Source organism: Symsagittifera roscoffensis, chromosome 5 (genome assembly GCF_963678635.1).
Source record: "Symsagittifera roscoffensis chromosome 5, txSymRosc1.1, whole genome shotgun sequence".
NCBI lineage: Eukaryota > Metazoa > Xenacoelomorpha > Acoela > Convolutidae > Symsagittifera > Symsagittifera roscoffensis.
The window spans coordinates 44,260,697-44,277,335 of NC_087066.1; the positions used below are offsets into that span (position 1 = coordinate 44,260,697).

Consider the following 16,639-nt stretch of genomic DNA (forward strand, 5'->3'; position numbering starts at 1 on the left):
ATTATCGAATTTCCCAGAAAAATAAAACTTTTACCTAATGATTCATTTTTCTTAATTTGGGTTCATTTGATTAAAAAAGTGTCCATCATAAATTTCAAAGAGCTTCATGGATTTCTATTTTTTTTTGAAATTCGAAAGTTGAAATTTTTTCAAAAAAAAGTAAGTGTTTTTCTGTTTACTTGAGTTCATTGACTCTTTTCCAACTGTTAGCTGAGTTGTTTTTTTTTCCGCGCAAAGCGTTTTGCGGCTTAAAGGTTTCGACTAATCTTATAACGATTAAGTTGTCTCATATTGCGTCGCTTGAAGGGCATTGATAATTTTTTGGTTGTGTGTAGCTTGTTAAATTTTGTAGCTTTAAATTAACTTTCAAAATTTTGTCTGTTAGCTTGCCATGCTTTGATTGTGATACACTGCAAGTCAGATAAAGCTGCGTTTTGACTATTTGTTGTGGTCATTAATGATCAATACAGTGCTGACGTAAAATTTTCGGTTGATTGAGAAAAAAAATGCAAACAAATTTTCCTTAATTGGGTGCAAATGAGACAAGACTGCTCGTATCAGGCAAAACCTTGAATGTTCCGACTGTACATAAACTACTCTCGAATAGTTTTTGTTAATGAAAGTTTGACTAACTATGAAAATTATCCTGGAAAAAAGTCGTGCATGGAATTATTAAAACCAATAAGCTGGCTTGCCTCAAATGAATTTTAAACGATTTTAAGGTGCGGGATAAATTGTCACGCATGAAAAATACGCGTTACACTTTCAAGAACACGGCGTTCTAATGGTCACTTTACTATAGTACCACAGCTCTGTCTTAGTCAGGATAGTCTAGTGGTGAGCACGACCCTTCTGGGAACACGACGATCAATGGAGTGATCCCCCGGGAGGAATATTTTCGAGAATTCGTCTAAATAAAACTACCCCGAGCATATATATTCCTTACTTTTAAGAGTAATCATAGTAGTGAGTACTCTTATATAAGTCTCGCTGATTTTTTTTTCAGGAAAATGTCTTATAATTTGTTAGGCTCAGTTTTGATTTTCCGCAGTTTGACTTGTGATTTCTTTTAAAACTCAATGCATTTCTTTTGTTTTTAAAAGAAGGCCAACTCAACAATCGAACAACAAAACTGTAAAGGTCACGAAAAAACGCGATCAACTTCTAATTTTGAAAATGGAAATTATTTATCAGATTTCTCTGCGAAATAAAAGTTTTACCTATTGATCCAGTTTTCTCAAATTGGGTCAATTCACACAAAACAGTATCCATCGTAAATTGTTCTACAAATTCAAAGAGATTTAAGGCCGTCTATTTTTCTCTTCGAAATCGATAATTAGAAGATTTTTGAAGAACCTGTTTTTTTCTGTTTCTTTGAGGTCATTACTCTTTTCCAACTGTCAGTTGGCTATAATCTTCGAATGTCGGAACAATAACTGAAAGAAAATAAATCGGCCTAGAAGTTTTAATATGGTGCAATTTGTGTTGCGAACTAAGTTCCGTCAAGTATCGCAAGTGGTGGAAAGCTGCGTATTCCTTTTTTAGTTGTGCTAATTAGATATTGGCAATAGAGTGTTGACTTAAATGTAGTATGTTTGGAACATTTTAAAATTCAAGATTTAAGCCAAAAAAAATCCTGTTTTGACTCCGTTTAGTTGATAAAGGGTTCCGCTAAAAGTGCCGGGTTATTTGGTGATCAAATTGTAACAGCATTGTTATATGTAAATAAATAATGTTACAAAAATATTATCTTAGCTTCTAAATCTTTTACAGCTTTCACTATTTGTTTTACTTAAAATTCGAAATTTAAAAATCATACGTAAAAAAAGATAATTTCTGATTATTAAGGAAAACGTTTTATATACCAAAATTTTTGAAGATTACTTTTCTTGAGTTTTAGTAAGCTACTAAATATGCTCAAATAATATAATTTAATTAGCTTTCAACGCGGAAGTTTAATAGTAATTTTGACTACCTATAAAAGAATAGTGTTTTTTTTTTAAATTTACTGTCAAACGTCAACTTACAAAAATGAGTCTCTAATTTTTTTGTTTCATCTAGATGAGATGAATCAGCGCTAGAACAAAAGTTTAGAACCAGAGAATGGAAAAAAAAACATTTTTTTAGTTTTACCTTCTGAAATCTTCTGAAATTCAGCAAGTTACGTTTTGAAACTTGAAACTTATATTAGGTAAACCTTAAGCAAATGCATCCGCAAAAATGGAAAAAAAAATTTGGAAGATTTATGATTTTGTAATGAAGATTAGTCCAACAATCAGAACATAATCAAAGATAATCCCGTTTTCCAACCTCCAGCCTGATTGGTAGTTATAGATTGATTTGATGAAATGGCCAATTTTTTACCTTCAGAGGTAACAAGTTTTGATTGTTTAGTAAATAGTTGTCCACTGTTTGGATATTTTTTCAGTTCGAAATGATACTTAATTTACGCCAAAATTTTTATTTTTAGTTTATATTGAAAAATTTTTAGTTTGCCGCATGATAGGCAGAATAAAATTGAACTTTGACTAGGACTGCAGCATACTTTCATTTTTTGACAGAGATTTTTTGCACTTTTGATGCACTCAGAAATTTTAGTGATTTTTTGTATAAACATTTCGCCTTTTCTAGAGCTTGAAAATAAAAAACAGATTCTGCGAGTATTTTAACATCACATTTTAAAGTTTTCAATCAATTTTTTGACTTCTATTTGCCACTTTGAAAGCGTTTGTTGGTTAATCAAAGGAAAAACTCGGAATAGAAAAAAGGTGAGCTGGTCTGAGACAAAATAATAAGTTGGAAAAAAGTTTCTTTCGGTTTTGAAAAAATTTTGCGCAGTTGTGCTAAGTGCAATTCAGCCTCTAGGTTCTAACTGTCGTTATTGGTTTTCATAGGAATTGCTTTTGATTTTGATTTTTCAGATTAAGTTTTTCATCATTTTTTTTAAAATTTGATTTCTCTTACGCTTTTTAAAGTCGAAAGTTGCATATTATTAGTCTGGTAATGCCCTGATAAGAGAAAATTGTTTGCCTTTATTAAATGGAACGATATAAATTACCACACTGAGCACAGAATTTCTGTCACTATCTTGAAAATTCGGAACTACAAGAACATTTGCAAATAAAAGCAAGTTATTGGAAATTTTAACTGATCTTTAAAACTGAAGAAAACGCTTTTGCTTCAAATTATTTCATTCAAATAAGCATCCCTGAACAAATATGATGAACACTATGAAAATTTTCTAGTGGGTGGTTTATTACTACTGGTTTATTTTGGAAGAAAATTGTTTGCTCTTTTTGTGACTCGACGAAACAACCTACCATATAGTGGATGATTTCCAATGTAGCTTCTTCTTAGTAGATAATTTTCTCGGAGACTGGTAAAACAAGTTTCTGCTTATATAATTACTGCTTAGTTTTTATTATAAAAAACTGTTTTCAATATGCAACATTCTCATAAAATTTTCTACGTCAGGTAATTTAGGGTTAAATTCTGCTGATACAATGCGGATTCTACTAATTTCCGCATAATTTTCACCATGAAATTTTATTTGGGTCTCACTATAATCAATCATGTGTCTCTGGATTCCACAAAGGGATATATTAAAAAACATATTTGTGGTGGAGTTCGCCACAAATTTGTTTTTTTTCTACTGTCACAACATCAGTGGATTTTTTGATTATGCCACTTAGCAACAGCTGGTCTTATGGTGGAGGTTTATTTTTCTCAAAAACTTCAACTTTTTTAGTTTTCGAAAATGGAACAGTTTGAAAATGATAAAATTCAACATAATAATTTCTGGTTTTTAGCGTCCTTAAGCAGGCCCGAATTAATTTTTTTGATGGTTATAATATGTTTGAGCGGAAAAATAGCGGAAAGGTATTATAATTGGGAACTAAACTTTTTTTCCCGTAAATAATATTTTTTTAAAGTCTGCATGAAAATCAAATTGCTTCATTATTCAATCTTAACAGCTCATAGTCTCTTTGCCACATGGCAACGGTGTTGCTTTTGCTAATTAGGGTTTTGGAGGTTAGGTTCTGGCCGGACCCCGTGTTTCGTTTGCTGCAGAAAAATTTTCTTCTAGTTGCAATTGTTGTTGATTGATTTTTCGGACGTTCATAGAATTTGAATTTTTAGACTTTTGTTTGCCTGCTTTTTATCGGCTCAGTTTCCACGTCATAAGTTTTGGTTTCCCTTGTGCTGTAGAATTTTTTTATTGTACTTGCAAGTTTTTTTGAGTAATAATTAAGACCCTGATAAGTAAATTTATCTACCCTTGATTTGTATATTTTTAATTTGTTTTTATTTCGCTGAATTTTTTTCCAGTTTTATTGGTTTTGGCTTATGTTTTATCAATTTTAGTCAATTTAAGTGTGTTGGTCGAAAAACAAAAATCGATGATTATCTCTTAAAATAAACCAGGTTGTGTAAGGTATAAAGTTCAAAGTTTTCAATTCATCCGCTCGAGTATTTTGATGTTAAGTTCTCGCTGCATTTTTTGCTTCCGGGTTAAAGGACGTTTAACCTGGTATTGTCAATTTAGTGGCTACCTGATAATTACCAAAAGCTAATTTAAAATTGGTAATTGTTTTCTTTAATTGATATTTTCAATTTTTCAATTAATGCTTTTCGACTCATTTTCTGTTCTCTAGCTTGCAATGCAATGCTTGTGTCCTGTCGCAAATGATGCAAAGCTCCGCTTCGTGTCTATGTTTTTCCATCTTATACTCTAATTTCAACGCTTAATTTTACATAGTTGAGTGTAGGAGTGTAGATAATTTTGGAAGGTATTATTTTATTCAACAATCCAATTAAATTACAATAAAACTGAACAAAATATAGCTTTGTCAGTAACAGCTCATATGTAGACACAAAAGTGGAGAAAACTTTGCAATTTTTAGCATTACATTTTCAATTTTTCTGGTTTTTTTAGATTATTAGGTAAAATAGTGTTCTTGTTGCTTTCGATCTCAGATAGGCACCAATTGTACAGTGGAAAGCGAGCGCTTTTACAAGCTAAAATGGGTTTGAAAAAATTTAAGTTCGTAGGCTTTTGAATCTTTGAAGTTTCTTGCTTTAGGAAACTGTAAATCAAATTTTACTGCTCGGGTTGAGGTATTTCACTCATGATTCAACCGATTTTCAAGTTTGTCCGATTTTCATTGCGAATTAAGACAGTTGAAAGAAGTCAAAGACAGTTGAACAGTCGAACGAATAAAATCAAATCATGAGTCCAACAAATTTAAATAATGGATGAAACATGTCCGAATCATGGGATGAACAGAATCAAATCTTGAGTGGAAAAAGCTTGAATCATGAGTTAAACCGGGTCGAATAGGGGCGAATCATGAGTCAAACTGGGTCGAATCGTGGATCGAAGAAGGTCGAACCATGGGTCAATCAGAGCGGCGTCGGTGCTTTTGGAGTCGGTATAAAATGAGAATAAAAATTTTATAGAATAATCGATAAATTTTTACTCTTTCATGGGTCATGACGGTTATGAAATTCCTGACGGTTGAATTATAGGTACGTGAGGTGACGTTTAAGTTATAGGCATTGGCGTACTTGTATGCATGATTCATAGCATGTGACTATTAGCGCAATAAGATTTGAGTCTGTTTTCTCAAATTTGAGCCTTAAACTCAAAACGATGCGTACCGCATCGAACTGATTAAATACTTCAATTGTGCATGCTAAGTGGCACAATTTTTTTTACTTTCCATTGAAAAACAACGATACTTGAGCGCTCTAACTTTTAAGGTGGATGGTTCAGGTTTTGAGACATGTTGATATGAGACTTACCGCTACAGATGTAGTTGCCTATTAACTTTTAGTGGTAATTTGATATTCATCAGTCTGAATTATTGGGAACAAATCAATTGAATCTAAAAGTGTGTTCAAATTTAGGAGGCTGTATTAAATTAAAAACAGACAAATAACATAAGACTTTAAGCTTTAATTATGATCATGGATTTTATGTTTTTAGCGCGCATTACTACAATATGAAGTTATTTTGAATCTTCTGTCGCTTCAGTTTTAGTTATCTCTGGGGGCGGCGCTTCTGCCGGGATGTTGTTTTGTGCCGCTGGAACCTCGGCTACTTTTTCTTCGTCTTTCGACGTGGGGGTGGGCGTGGGTGTTGGAGGAGATTTATTTGTGGGCTTAATGGGTATTTTTTCGTCTTCTTCTGGGGAACCGTCTTTTGAGTTTCGAGACATGTTGTCCAGCTGCACCTGACCTTTCGTTTCGTACGTCATAAAGAAGGTCAAAATCAATGCTAGTAACATACAACCTAAGTAGAGGCATGTTGCACCCAGCATGGTTTCCTGAAACAAAAACATCCAAATGCAACGATTATATTTCATATCTAACGAAACGAAATTGAATGCTTAAGTTTTTATTAAATTGAATGCTTAAGTGTCGACTTTGTATACTCAACAAGCTCAATCAATTCTCACTAAAAGTCAAGAAAGTTTTTGAGCAATGTATCCCGGGAAGCAGTAGAGAAGCGGTCTCCGCCTCTTAATCAAAAAGTCGGATGTTTTGGCACTACCATGATCCGTCTGTTTTAAGCAGGGAGACAACAGCCGTTCTCCGTGAAGAGCTGAACATCCCATATATTGGACATTTCCTTTGTGGATAAATCGTCTTAACATAACTAACTTCTGTTCCAGTAAAAAAAAACGCTTCAAAAAAATCTCAGCTCAATGTCAAGTTGATCGCAATTTAGTCTGTCACATAGAACCGCAGTATCTCATGAAGCTTTTACTGAAAGCAGTTTTTTGAGAAAAGAAATGCATTGTTAATATTGTACAGGAATGCTTCATCAGCAAACCAATTTAGTTAGCTGACCTTGCTGAGGTATTGGGCGACGAAGGGGGTGATGATGACTCCGAACCTTCCGAACACGTCCAGGGCTCCAGAACCCACTGAGCGAATGTAAGTGGGGAAGTACTAAACAAAATACAGGTCGGCGGTAGTATTCACATCGTCAACTGAGTAACACAACTGGATCAAGATACAGTATCTGTTGTATGTTGTATCTCTCATGATGTTTTAAAAATGTATCTTTCCAATATCTGGTCGAACAAAAGTTGTCATTGTCTTTGAAGTTACGAGTATATCCCATTACTTATATATGTATCCTTATAAAAAAAAACCAAATGTAAATCTATAAGGTCAAAGTACCTCGTTGATGTAGAGAGTCATGATGTACCAACTAGCCGCACTGAACGACTTGCTTATCATCACAATCACAGTGAGCACAATCTCCCCCATGCAGAAGATGAGAGGCACTGCGAACACCACAGACACTGAGTTGGTCAGCATCATTCCCTTGATTCTGCCGAGACACTCTGCGGCCACGTAGGAGATGATGGCCCCGAAGCCCACCTCCAGATTGAAGATGGTGATCTTCAGGTACTCGTCGAACCCCATCGAATCACACTTCTCGCCTTAAATATCACACATTTTTTCAGCTATTAAAATTCTAACCTTCACTAGAGGTCTTCGTTGCCATTTTACCGAATTTTTGAAAATTAAATTAAGAAATAACAACAAATTCACTATTTTGATTTTTTTTGCATGGATAAAAAGTCTAACAAAAAATATCGCACTACCGCACTGAGATTTTTAAAACACTTTTTGGGGTTTTACTTTGCTGGAGGGGGCTATAGTGAGTAAGAGTAAACAAAATTGATTAACTCCGTTAAGAAAAATTGAATCACTTCAGAGTTAAGAATGAAAAAACTTGAACTGAATAACTTTTCGTAAAACCTACATCTGATAACGCTATATAAAAATACAAAAAACATAGGCTCTTTTCCAGTTCCCATCTTTGATTTTTTGTGAAACTCAATATATGAAAGTCTCTTTGATATGACGTTTCATGTTATAAACTGCATTAAAACGTGTCAGCGTAAACAGGTGAACAAATTCTTGTTCTAGCAACAACGTTTTCGTTCTAGCAAAAGAATTTTTGAATGGCTTTATTTCGTAAGGTATACGGGGGTGGGGAAACTTGGAAAAGGGCCGAAGCATACTCTTGGTCATGGTGGATGTGGCGACTATGCCATTGTGTTCTCCACAGTTGGAGGTGAGTGCCTTGTCCTGCAGTCGCTCAAAGTACAGCAACACCACTCCCATCGAGTTGAACTTGACCAGGAACCAAGAGGCAGCTATCACGAAGAACTGGATACACCTGGCCCTGTACTTGCACAGCTCCATCACCGCCCCACGTCTCTCATTCGACATGTCTGCCGGCTGGCAATTACACATTATATCTTCAGTACATTTGCTTATATCAGGGCCGTGCGCAGAAGTTTTTAGAGTTTTTAAAATTTATATAAGGTCACCTAGAGGCCCAGCTAAAACTGAAGGCACCTGTTTGATAATTTTTGATTTTGTTGCACTGATGCGGGATGAAATAACTTTAAGACTGGGCTTCATTCAAAAATCTTAGTTGCTTCTCTGATAAATTAAGAGTGAAGGTTTTTGAGAATTTGGAAGCATAAGAGAATTATCCTAGAAAGAACAAATTTTTCGTACAAATTTTAGGGCGTAGCCTATTGTGCACAGTCTCCCACAACCTGTTGCCGATTAAACCCTTGACATCAGATTTGGCTGAGTAGTTTTCAAGAAGAGTCATGAAGTTTCAAAAAAAACGCACAAGAAATCAAAACATTCTTTTTCTGATGCGACCATAGCTTTTTTGTTCTCTCATTCTTTTCTCCCAAAATTTTTGTTCTCCCAAAATTATTCTCATCGTTTTTTTATCGAACCCCAATCTCAATTTTGGAAAAATTATTTTTGAGAAAATTCAAAAAGTTTTAAGAAAATCAGTCAAAAAATCTAATATTTGACTTTTCCGAGTACCCTATTTTTTTGTGGAAAAATTGCAGTATAGCCGTTTATACAAGGTTTATTCACACAATCACACAATCTGTTTATTCGACTGAACTCAAAAATTCATATTTGGTTAGGTAATTTTCGAGAAGAGTCAAAACGTTTCAAAAAACCGTCCAAAAGTCACAAATGTGATTTCCGAGAACGATAATTTTAATGGTTAAAATAATTGGACATAGCCGCAAATGCAGGGAAAACTGTCAAACACTGTCAAAAACTTGATATTTGACTTTTTCCATGACGCTATATTTTTTTGAAACATTTTTGGGTCATAGTCGCTTATGCAGGATGCTTCAAACAATCTGATGTTTTATTAAAAACGAAATCTCATATTCGGGAGAGTAGTTTTCGAGAGAAGTCAAAAATTTCAAAAATCGTTCAAAAAATCCAAAGTTTGACTACCAAAGTTTGAGAAAGTGTTCAAAAAACCTAATTTTGTCTTTTCCAAGAGTCGCAAGTTTTCCTGTAAAAAATTTGGGCGTAGCTGCTTATGCAGGGGAGCTTCTCTTAACCCGTTCTTTCGAATCAAATTATAACTCAGATTTGGGAGGGTGTTTTTCAAAAAACGGTCAAAAATTTTGACTTCTCTGAGAGCCATAAATTTTAGTGTAAAAAAGTTTGCGCGTAGCCGCTAATGCAAGGGAACCTCCCACAAGCCGCCCATTTTAAAAATCACAATCTCAGGATGGTAGTTTTTGAGCAATATCTTCCCCACGGATTTTTTCGGCTCTTTTCCAGTTTCCCCCCTTTCAACTTCAATTTTGAAAAGTCTATTTAACGTTGTCATAATGCAATGAAATTTAGCGTGGTGAAGACATCGACAATTCTGAACAGATTTGTTCTTCATACTTTACAGCGAAACATCACGCATTTAGCCGTAATAACACGTAAAACAAACATAAGACTCGGTATTTTGAAAGGGGGAACTGGAAAAGAGCCATTTTTTCGAAGGCTCTAGATTGCGAGATATGGTAAATATATGCTAGAGGAATTTGCAGGCACATTGGGGAATGGCCGGTATTTCCATAGGAATCATTTTTTAAAATATCGTTCATGTAGTATTTGAGAAAAGCTAATTTATTTGAGAAAAGTGAAAGATTTTTCCAAAGCGTCTCAAAAAATTTATTTTGGCTTTTTTCTACGCCCTTCCACAACGTTTCAAAAAATTCCATTTTTTAAGTTGTCTTATTTGTTTTCATGGCTGATTGCGTGGTGTTACAATACAAAGTATGAAGAAAAAATGTGCAAAATTTCCCTACAGTGAGACAACGTAAAAAGAATTTTTCAGAAAAAGAGCCTAAGGAGTCTATAGTGTCACCAAAAGTTCGACAAGAGATTTTAACCCACATATTTTTTCTTCGAAAGATTTTGGCATTTTTATAAGTGAATTTATCAACCTCAAGATAGTGATATGTTTCCTCGTCCAGTGTTTTGTCAAATTTCCTCAGTACTTTGATGACACCCTTGTGATTTCCCGTCAGCAACAGATATCTGGGACTTTCAGGAACAAAGGCAGCTACAAAGAAGCTAGATACAATAACAAGAATCGATGACGCAATAATATACCACTTCCAGCCGTCTGTAAGAGGTAAAATGAACATGGCCAGTGTCGACGCCAAAATAGTACCAATAAATGCAGCAAAAAATATGATCAACGTTGCAAATGAACGACTCTTTGCATTCACCATCTCTGTTGCGTAAGTTACGGGAAGGAACGCTCCGCCGACACCCACGCCCGTCAGTAAACGAAGAATGACATACGGAACTAAGCTGTTTGAAAAACTAGTGCAAATACCAAACACTCCAATCCACAAGAGCATAATGATTAGCGTGTCTTTCCGACCATATTTGTCGGCAACAGTCCCCCAAAATAAAGATCCGACAAGAGCGCCTACATAAAGAGATGAGGTACTCATAGCTTCCTGAAGACCTGTCAGTTTCCATTCGCAAAGGAGTGTGGGACCAAGAAGGATACCCACTTCTGTTTCCATGACGTCAGCTATAGTCACTATGGACAAGATGATGATGACTATGTAGTGGTAGCAGCGGAATCCAATTTTGTCCAGCAGTTCATCCAGGGATATCGTTTGCATTGGGGGGCTAAAATTGGTTGAGAATTTAATTATTATGAGCATATTTTTGTTCTTCATAGTATATAGCGAGAAAATATGGATTTGGACATAATAGCGTGCATAAGGGTTATCAAAGTAAAAAAAATAGCCAAAAAGAGCCAAAAATGGTGGTGAGTGAATGGTCTCTAATTGTCTTGATCTTCCAAAAAATTTCGCATTTGCCTACATTACTTGTTTGCTTTTCTTTCAACCCACTATTATGGCAGTTATGAAAGTATAGCTTTCTATTGTTATACATGTTGTCTTTGATGGCTCCATAGTCTGGGGGAGGTGGGTCACTTCCACCCGCACCCACCATCTCCTCCGGATCCGGCCGACCGGCCGTCTTTTTTCTGAAACACAGAATATCTGATAAAAACCAGTCTTGTAAATTGTTGGAGAACTTCGGGAGCCATATGCTCTTTTTGCTGACATATTTTGCTCTTTGACCCCTCATAATAGAATTTTCTTAGTGATGCATGCCGAAAACAAAAATTGATCGTATTTCAAATATCACAAGGATGGATGCTAACGATTTTAGATCGGCCCCACTATATAATCCTACTGATTGGAGTGACCCTGCATTATCTTGAAGCTGCCGAGTACTGGTTGCATCGTCGAGGTCAGCGGTCGGCTTATGCTCCGGATCCTTCTCGATGTCGGAGTCATCTCGATCGCCTAGCTCGTACCTTTCCGAATGCTCTTCTGCCATTTTACAATACAAAACAATTCGAAGTTTTATCCCGAATGACGTGAATAAATGATGTGTAATGTGTGATTAAAAGTGATAAGCATTGAAGCCATGTAATAATACAAAGATTGAAGCTTTTTCAAGCACGAGAAAATAACTCAAATGAGCTTAGGTAGAACGTAGTTGCGTGAACAACAATTCAGATCATTCACAACTTCTACGCACGAGAGTTTACAGCCATAAAAATTTTGAGGAAAACTGATATATTAACACGAGCTTCAATAGTGACCTTTGTTTTGGTTGCTAACTTCTGTGTCCGTGGTTTTAAATAACTATGAATAAAGTCACGTGACTTTTCAGAAGGTCTACTACCGCCTGTAATTATTGTTCCATTTACATCAAGTGTCGACCACGAAGTGACTGGAAGGAATTATGGAGTAGCGTGGTGTTTTTGCCCAATTTCGGAACCTCACGGCTCTTCGGCTTTTCCCACTCATGAGGTGGGGTAATAAAAAAGAACTAAAAAACCATGCATTAAACAATAAGTTGCCGTGAGGTGGGAAAATATCCAAAAAACTTAGGGGCTCCTCAAAAAAGCAGTCCTATTTTTCCACCCACCTTCTTAAACTGCTTTCGAAAAATTTCAATTTTTGATAGAAAGTTAAAAGTAACAATATTGGGAGAGTACACTCAACTAAATTTTTTCGTATGTTTCTGTCTCCTTATAAATCAGATAGATAGTTGAGATCATTTTCTTTTCTCTCCACCTGCAAATTTTACTGTTCTCACCAACCGATTGCTATGAAAATGGACATGCGGACTAGTTAGGCCAAGACAAACATATTTAGTCTCTATATTCAACTTTGTGAAACCACTCATAACACCATAAAATTGATGCTCATAAGAGGTGGGGGGGGGGGGGAGAAAAAGAGCCGATAGCTCATGGGCTCTTTTTCCTTCCCCCCCCCCCCACCTGCAAATTTTTATATTTGAAGTTGCCGTTCACTTTGTCCGATTGTCATGCAGACTAATTAGGCCATAACAAGCATATTTGGTCTTCATAATTAACCTTGTAAAACCACTCGTTAGACCATAAAATTCATGTTTCAGTGAGGTGGGGGGAAATGGAAAAAGAGCCTCCACATGTATTCAATTTTTTTGTACATGCTCCAGTTTTTTTGTTCCTTACAACTTTTACTTTTATTCACAGTCAGATGACTGAACCCTTTTTTCAATAACTGATCCAATTTTGAAGATACTTTTAATCCTTGGAAATGTGAATCCTTTTCAATTGATAGTTCAATTACTGAAACCAATTTTTGGCTCTTTTTCCTTCCCCCCCCCACCTACAAATTTTTATATTTGAAGTTTTTGTTCACTTTGTCCTATTGTCGTGAAAATTGACATGCAGACTAATTAGGCCATAACAAGCATATTTGGTCTTCATAATTAACCTTGTAAAATTACTCGTTAGACCATAAAATTGATGCTTGTGTGAGGTGGGGGAAAGGAAAAAGAGCTTTAATCTGGTGTATCTCTACATCTCTAGATTTTCGTCAATTTTGCCAATTCTCAAAAAAAAATTAGCTAAATGTATGATTGATGTGCCACATGAAACCATGTTCCGCTTTATTTATGGGATTGATATCTGCATTTTTTTTTGCATTACAATGCCATCAATCTTCCCATAACGTCAAACGAAATTTCGTTACTGATCCAAAGTTAATGCAGCAGTTATCCTCGTGCAAAAAACTTATTTTAAAGCAAAAAATGTTCAAGTCATTTTTGTTTTCTACACTAAAACTCAATTTTATCATTTCGCACTTTTTCACCAAATTCCTTTCCACGTGGGAAATTGAAGTGCAAAATGCAACTTCCAGTCCTATCGAAAATTGGAGACAAAAATCAACCGTGTGGTAGAGTAACTGTAGCTACAGTAACTTGAGAGGTCCATATCGTAATCTTTATACATATATTTTGTTAGTATTTATTCAAGGTCATAATGTGCTGACCTTAATATAAGAAGACTGAGATTCAGTCTGCCGTACGTAGCTACGGAAACAGTTATCCGCACTTATCTTGTGCCTGGTTGTAAAAGACTAAGTTTATACTAAATTTACGGTTCGAAATCTTATCAGTTTTCAATCAGAAGTATAGTTATCCTTGTTGGTATCACATGGTGCAGCCAGCAGAATTCTTGTCTCAAGATAACAGAACTGACATGAGTATTCTTGTTTTCTGGACTTGAGCAAACTGACCCGCCCTGGATTCTCTGAATTCTCTGACCCGCCCTGGAACTTTAAAATTTGATTTGACCAACGTTTACTAGCAGTGACGGTCAAAGAAAAAGGAATCCCAGACATACTAATGGAGATCTCAAAACCAGTCATAGAAGAGCCAGTTCCTTGACCAGAGATACCAAGAACAGGTGAAGATGAACAAGCAGTAACGGATAAGGAATCAAAAGGTGAGCTAGCGAGAGACAGAGTTCTGTTCGAGAACGAAGAAAGAACAGAACGAGGACCTAAAGTCGGTCACAATGGGTATTATAACGAAGTTCAAAAACGACTTGCTTCGAGACTTTTCCTAGCTGTGGGTACTGAAAGGAAGAAAAGATTTGCTCAGAAAAACCCACATAGGGCGGTTTCCAAACTCGAGCTTAGACAAATTAAGGATTTTGACTATACCATTGGCAGGAAAAAATTAAAAGTGTCACGTACGCAAGGTACAAGTTGTTCCTTAGATCTCAAAAAATGGGAGAGAGTTTGGAACTCTTTCATGCAGCTCTAACTGCACAGGCAGCGAAAGCGGAGCTAGGCACACTGGAAGACAAAATACTTAGAGACTTATTCATTTCGAAGATGAAAAACACAGTATTACAAAATAAAATAACGTTAGAAATTTTCACACCAGAAGAAGTTCTTAAAAGAGCTTAAAAGTTCGAACAGAGTAAACAAACGACACAAGCGTTTCAAAATTCACACGTCAATAGTGCAACTGCAGGCCATCTGTCTGAGTCACCTATTAAAATAAAGCAGGAACCCATTATGGCAGTAGGCAATATAGGTCAAAACAATAGACGATCGGACCAGGAACAGTATAATTGGAAGACAAACGAAACCAGAAACAATGCAAGCCCCAGCGCAGACCAGAAACAGAGTGCCAGATGTGGGAGGGCCTCTGTGGAGGGAAACCTCAAGAGTTGCCCAGTAATTGGGTCATGTAAGAACTGTAACAAGTCATGTAAGAACTGTAACAAATCCGACCATTTCGCTAAGATGTGCCGGTCACAACAAATAAACGAAGTGACGGAAGCAGAACAAGTACAGACAAAGAAAGTAAAGTGATTCAAAAATTTGATTCTTGTGATGAATTCGAGATCATGCCAATCGAAACTGATTATACATCAGTCGAGCAAATCAAAGATTATATCCAAAATTGGCTAGCAAATGAGGATTCAAGCATTCAGGTTGGAAAAAGCCACAGAATAGCAAAAAGATGGATATACGCAGGAACCCCCAGTCAAAAGAGATAAAAGCACTAAAAGTGTTGGTCAGAACTGATCATCAAATTATCAATATGACCATAGATACGGGGAGCCCAGTATCTTTCTTAAACTCAGCAACAACAAAGCAAATACTGGAGGAATCCCTCAATACAAAATTCGTTCCAGCGGAAAGACTAAACCTGTCAGCGCATTTTTTTGATTATGAACAAACCCGATTTTGATATTGGGAGCGCTTACATTAGATATTCGATCAGCAGGATGGGAGGTAAAACAAGCATCGTTTCTAAGACCAGAACACCGTACAAGAAGCATTCTGTGTCTGGATTTACAAAGCAAAGTGGGATTACACACAACGCAGAAACCAGCACCCAAGAAAAGATCGAGGTTCAACGTACTACTCTGCGAGCAGTCAACAGAGTAGAAACAACAATTTTACCTTAGTTTTAAAGACCTATTTAAACGCCAAGGTGAATCAAAAAATCAAGTTAAGAGTACAAAGTTAGTTTAAGGTCCACCAAGCCCAATACAAGAAAAGGGTAGAAGAATACCCATTCACATTCAATACAAAGTCCAATCGGAACTCACAAAATGAATTGCTATTGGAAGGACATACAGAAACTAGACAAATGTACTAGCGATTGTTTGCTCGCTCCTATAGTTATTACTGCGAAGAAAGACGATTCCATAAAACTGGCATTGGATGTCAAACCTTTTAATAGACAATTGTACAATGAAAGTACCAAATGCCAAACGTCGATGAGATAGTGGAAGGGGTGAGTCAAATCGTAACAGCGAAAACAACCGGAACGCTGTTTTTCACGGTATTGGACTTGAAATATGCATATAGTACTGAAGTTAACTAATGAAACAGCTAAAAAATGCATTTTCAATTTTGTAGGGGGAAAAGCAACGGGGACATAAAAAAAGGTCCTTGCAGGGTTCTATGTGCTAGCCTACATGCCAGCAGAGTTTCAAAATGCTATGGATTGAGCAAAAAACCATGCTAGAATCACGTTTTGCTTTCTGGATGATATTTTAATCGTCTCAAAAGGAGAAAAAAAAGGAACACGAAAAGTTGGTTCTCGAGGTCTTTAGAATTTTCTAAGTGCGAGTTCTTTCAGACGGAAGTGCACTGGCTCGGTGACTAATTATCAGAAAAAGGTAACAGAAAAAACTTTTCCAATGAACTAGGATGATAAAAAGAGGAACATCAAACCGGACAGATTTAGCGAGCTCGGACTCAAGCATACCCCATACCGAGAGGAAGGCGATGAAAAAATACAGCAAAGCGAATCCAGAAACCAGGACTTCCACGTCAACTGACAAAACGGTGTCGTGGTTAGTTTCGTTTTGGAACATCATCGTAGCAGAGAGGACGGACAAACCGTGGAACATGTTAGAAGGCCAATTCAGAGATGATCA

The 16,639-nt window shown here is 36.2% G+C and overlaps 2 protein-coding genes across 2 annotated transcripts in view; one reads left to right on the forward strand and one right to left on the reverse strand.

Moving 5' to 3' along the window:
- Positions 1 to 16,639, forward strand: part of LOC134846062 (protein angel homolog 2-like) — a 513,790-nt gene that overhangs the window by 381,381 nt on the left and 115,770 nt on the right. The window lies entirely within an intron of this gene.
- On the reverse strand, positions 6,012 to 11,730 carry LOC134846742 (synaptic vesicle 2-related protein-like). The gene is made up of 7 exons (XM_063864130.1): positions 11,597 to 11,730; positions 11,276 to 11,371; positions 10,305 to 11,007; positions 8,046 to 8,265; positions 7,192 to 7,457; positions 6,856 to 6,957; positions 6,012 to 6,329 (listed from the first exon to the last, which is right to left on the reverse strand). The coding sequence occupies exons 1-7, from the start codon at positions 11,728 to 11,730 to the stop codon at positions 6,012 to 6,014; spliced, it is 1,839 nt and encodes a 612-aa protein (XP_063720200.1).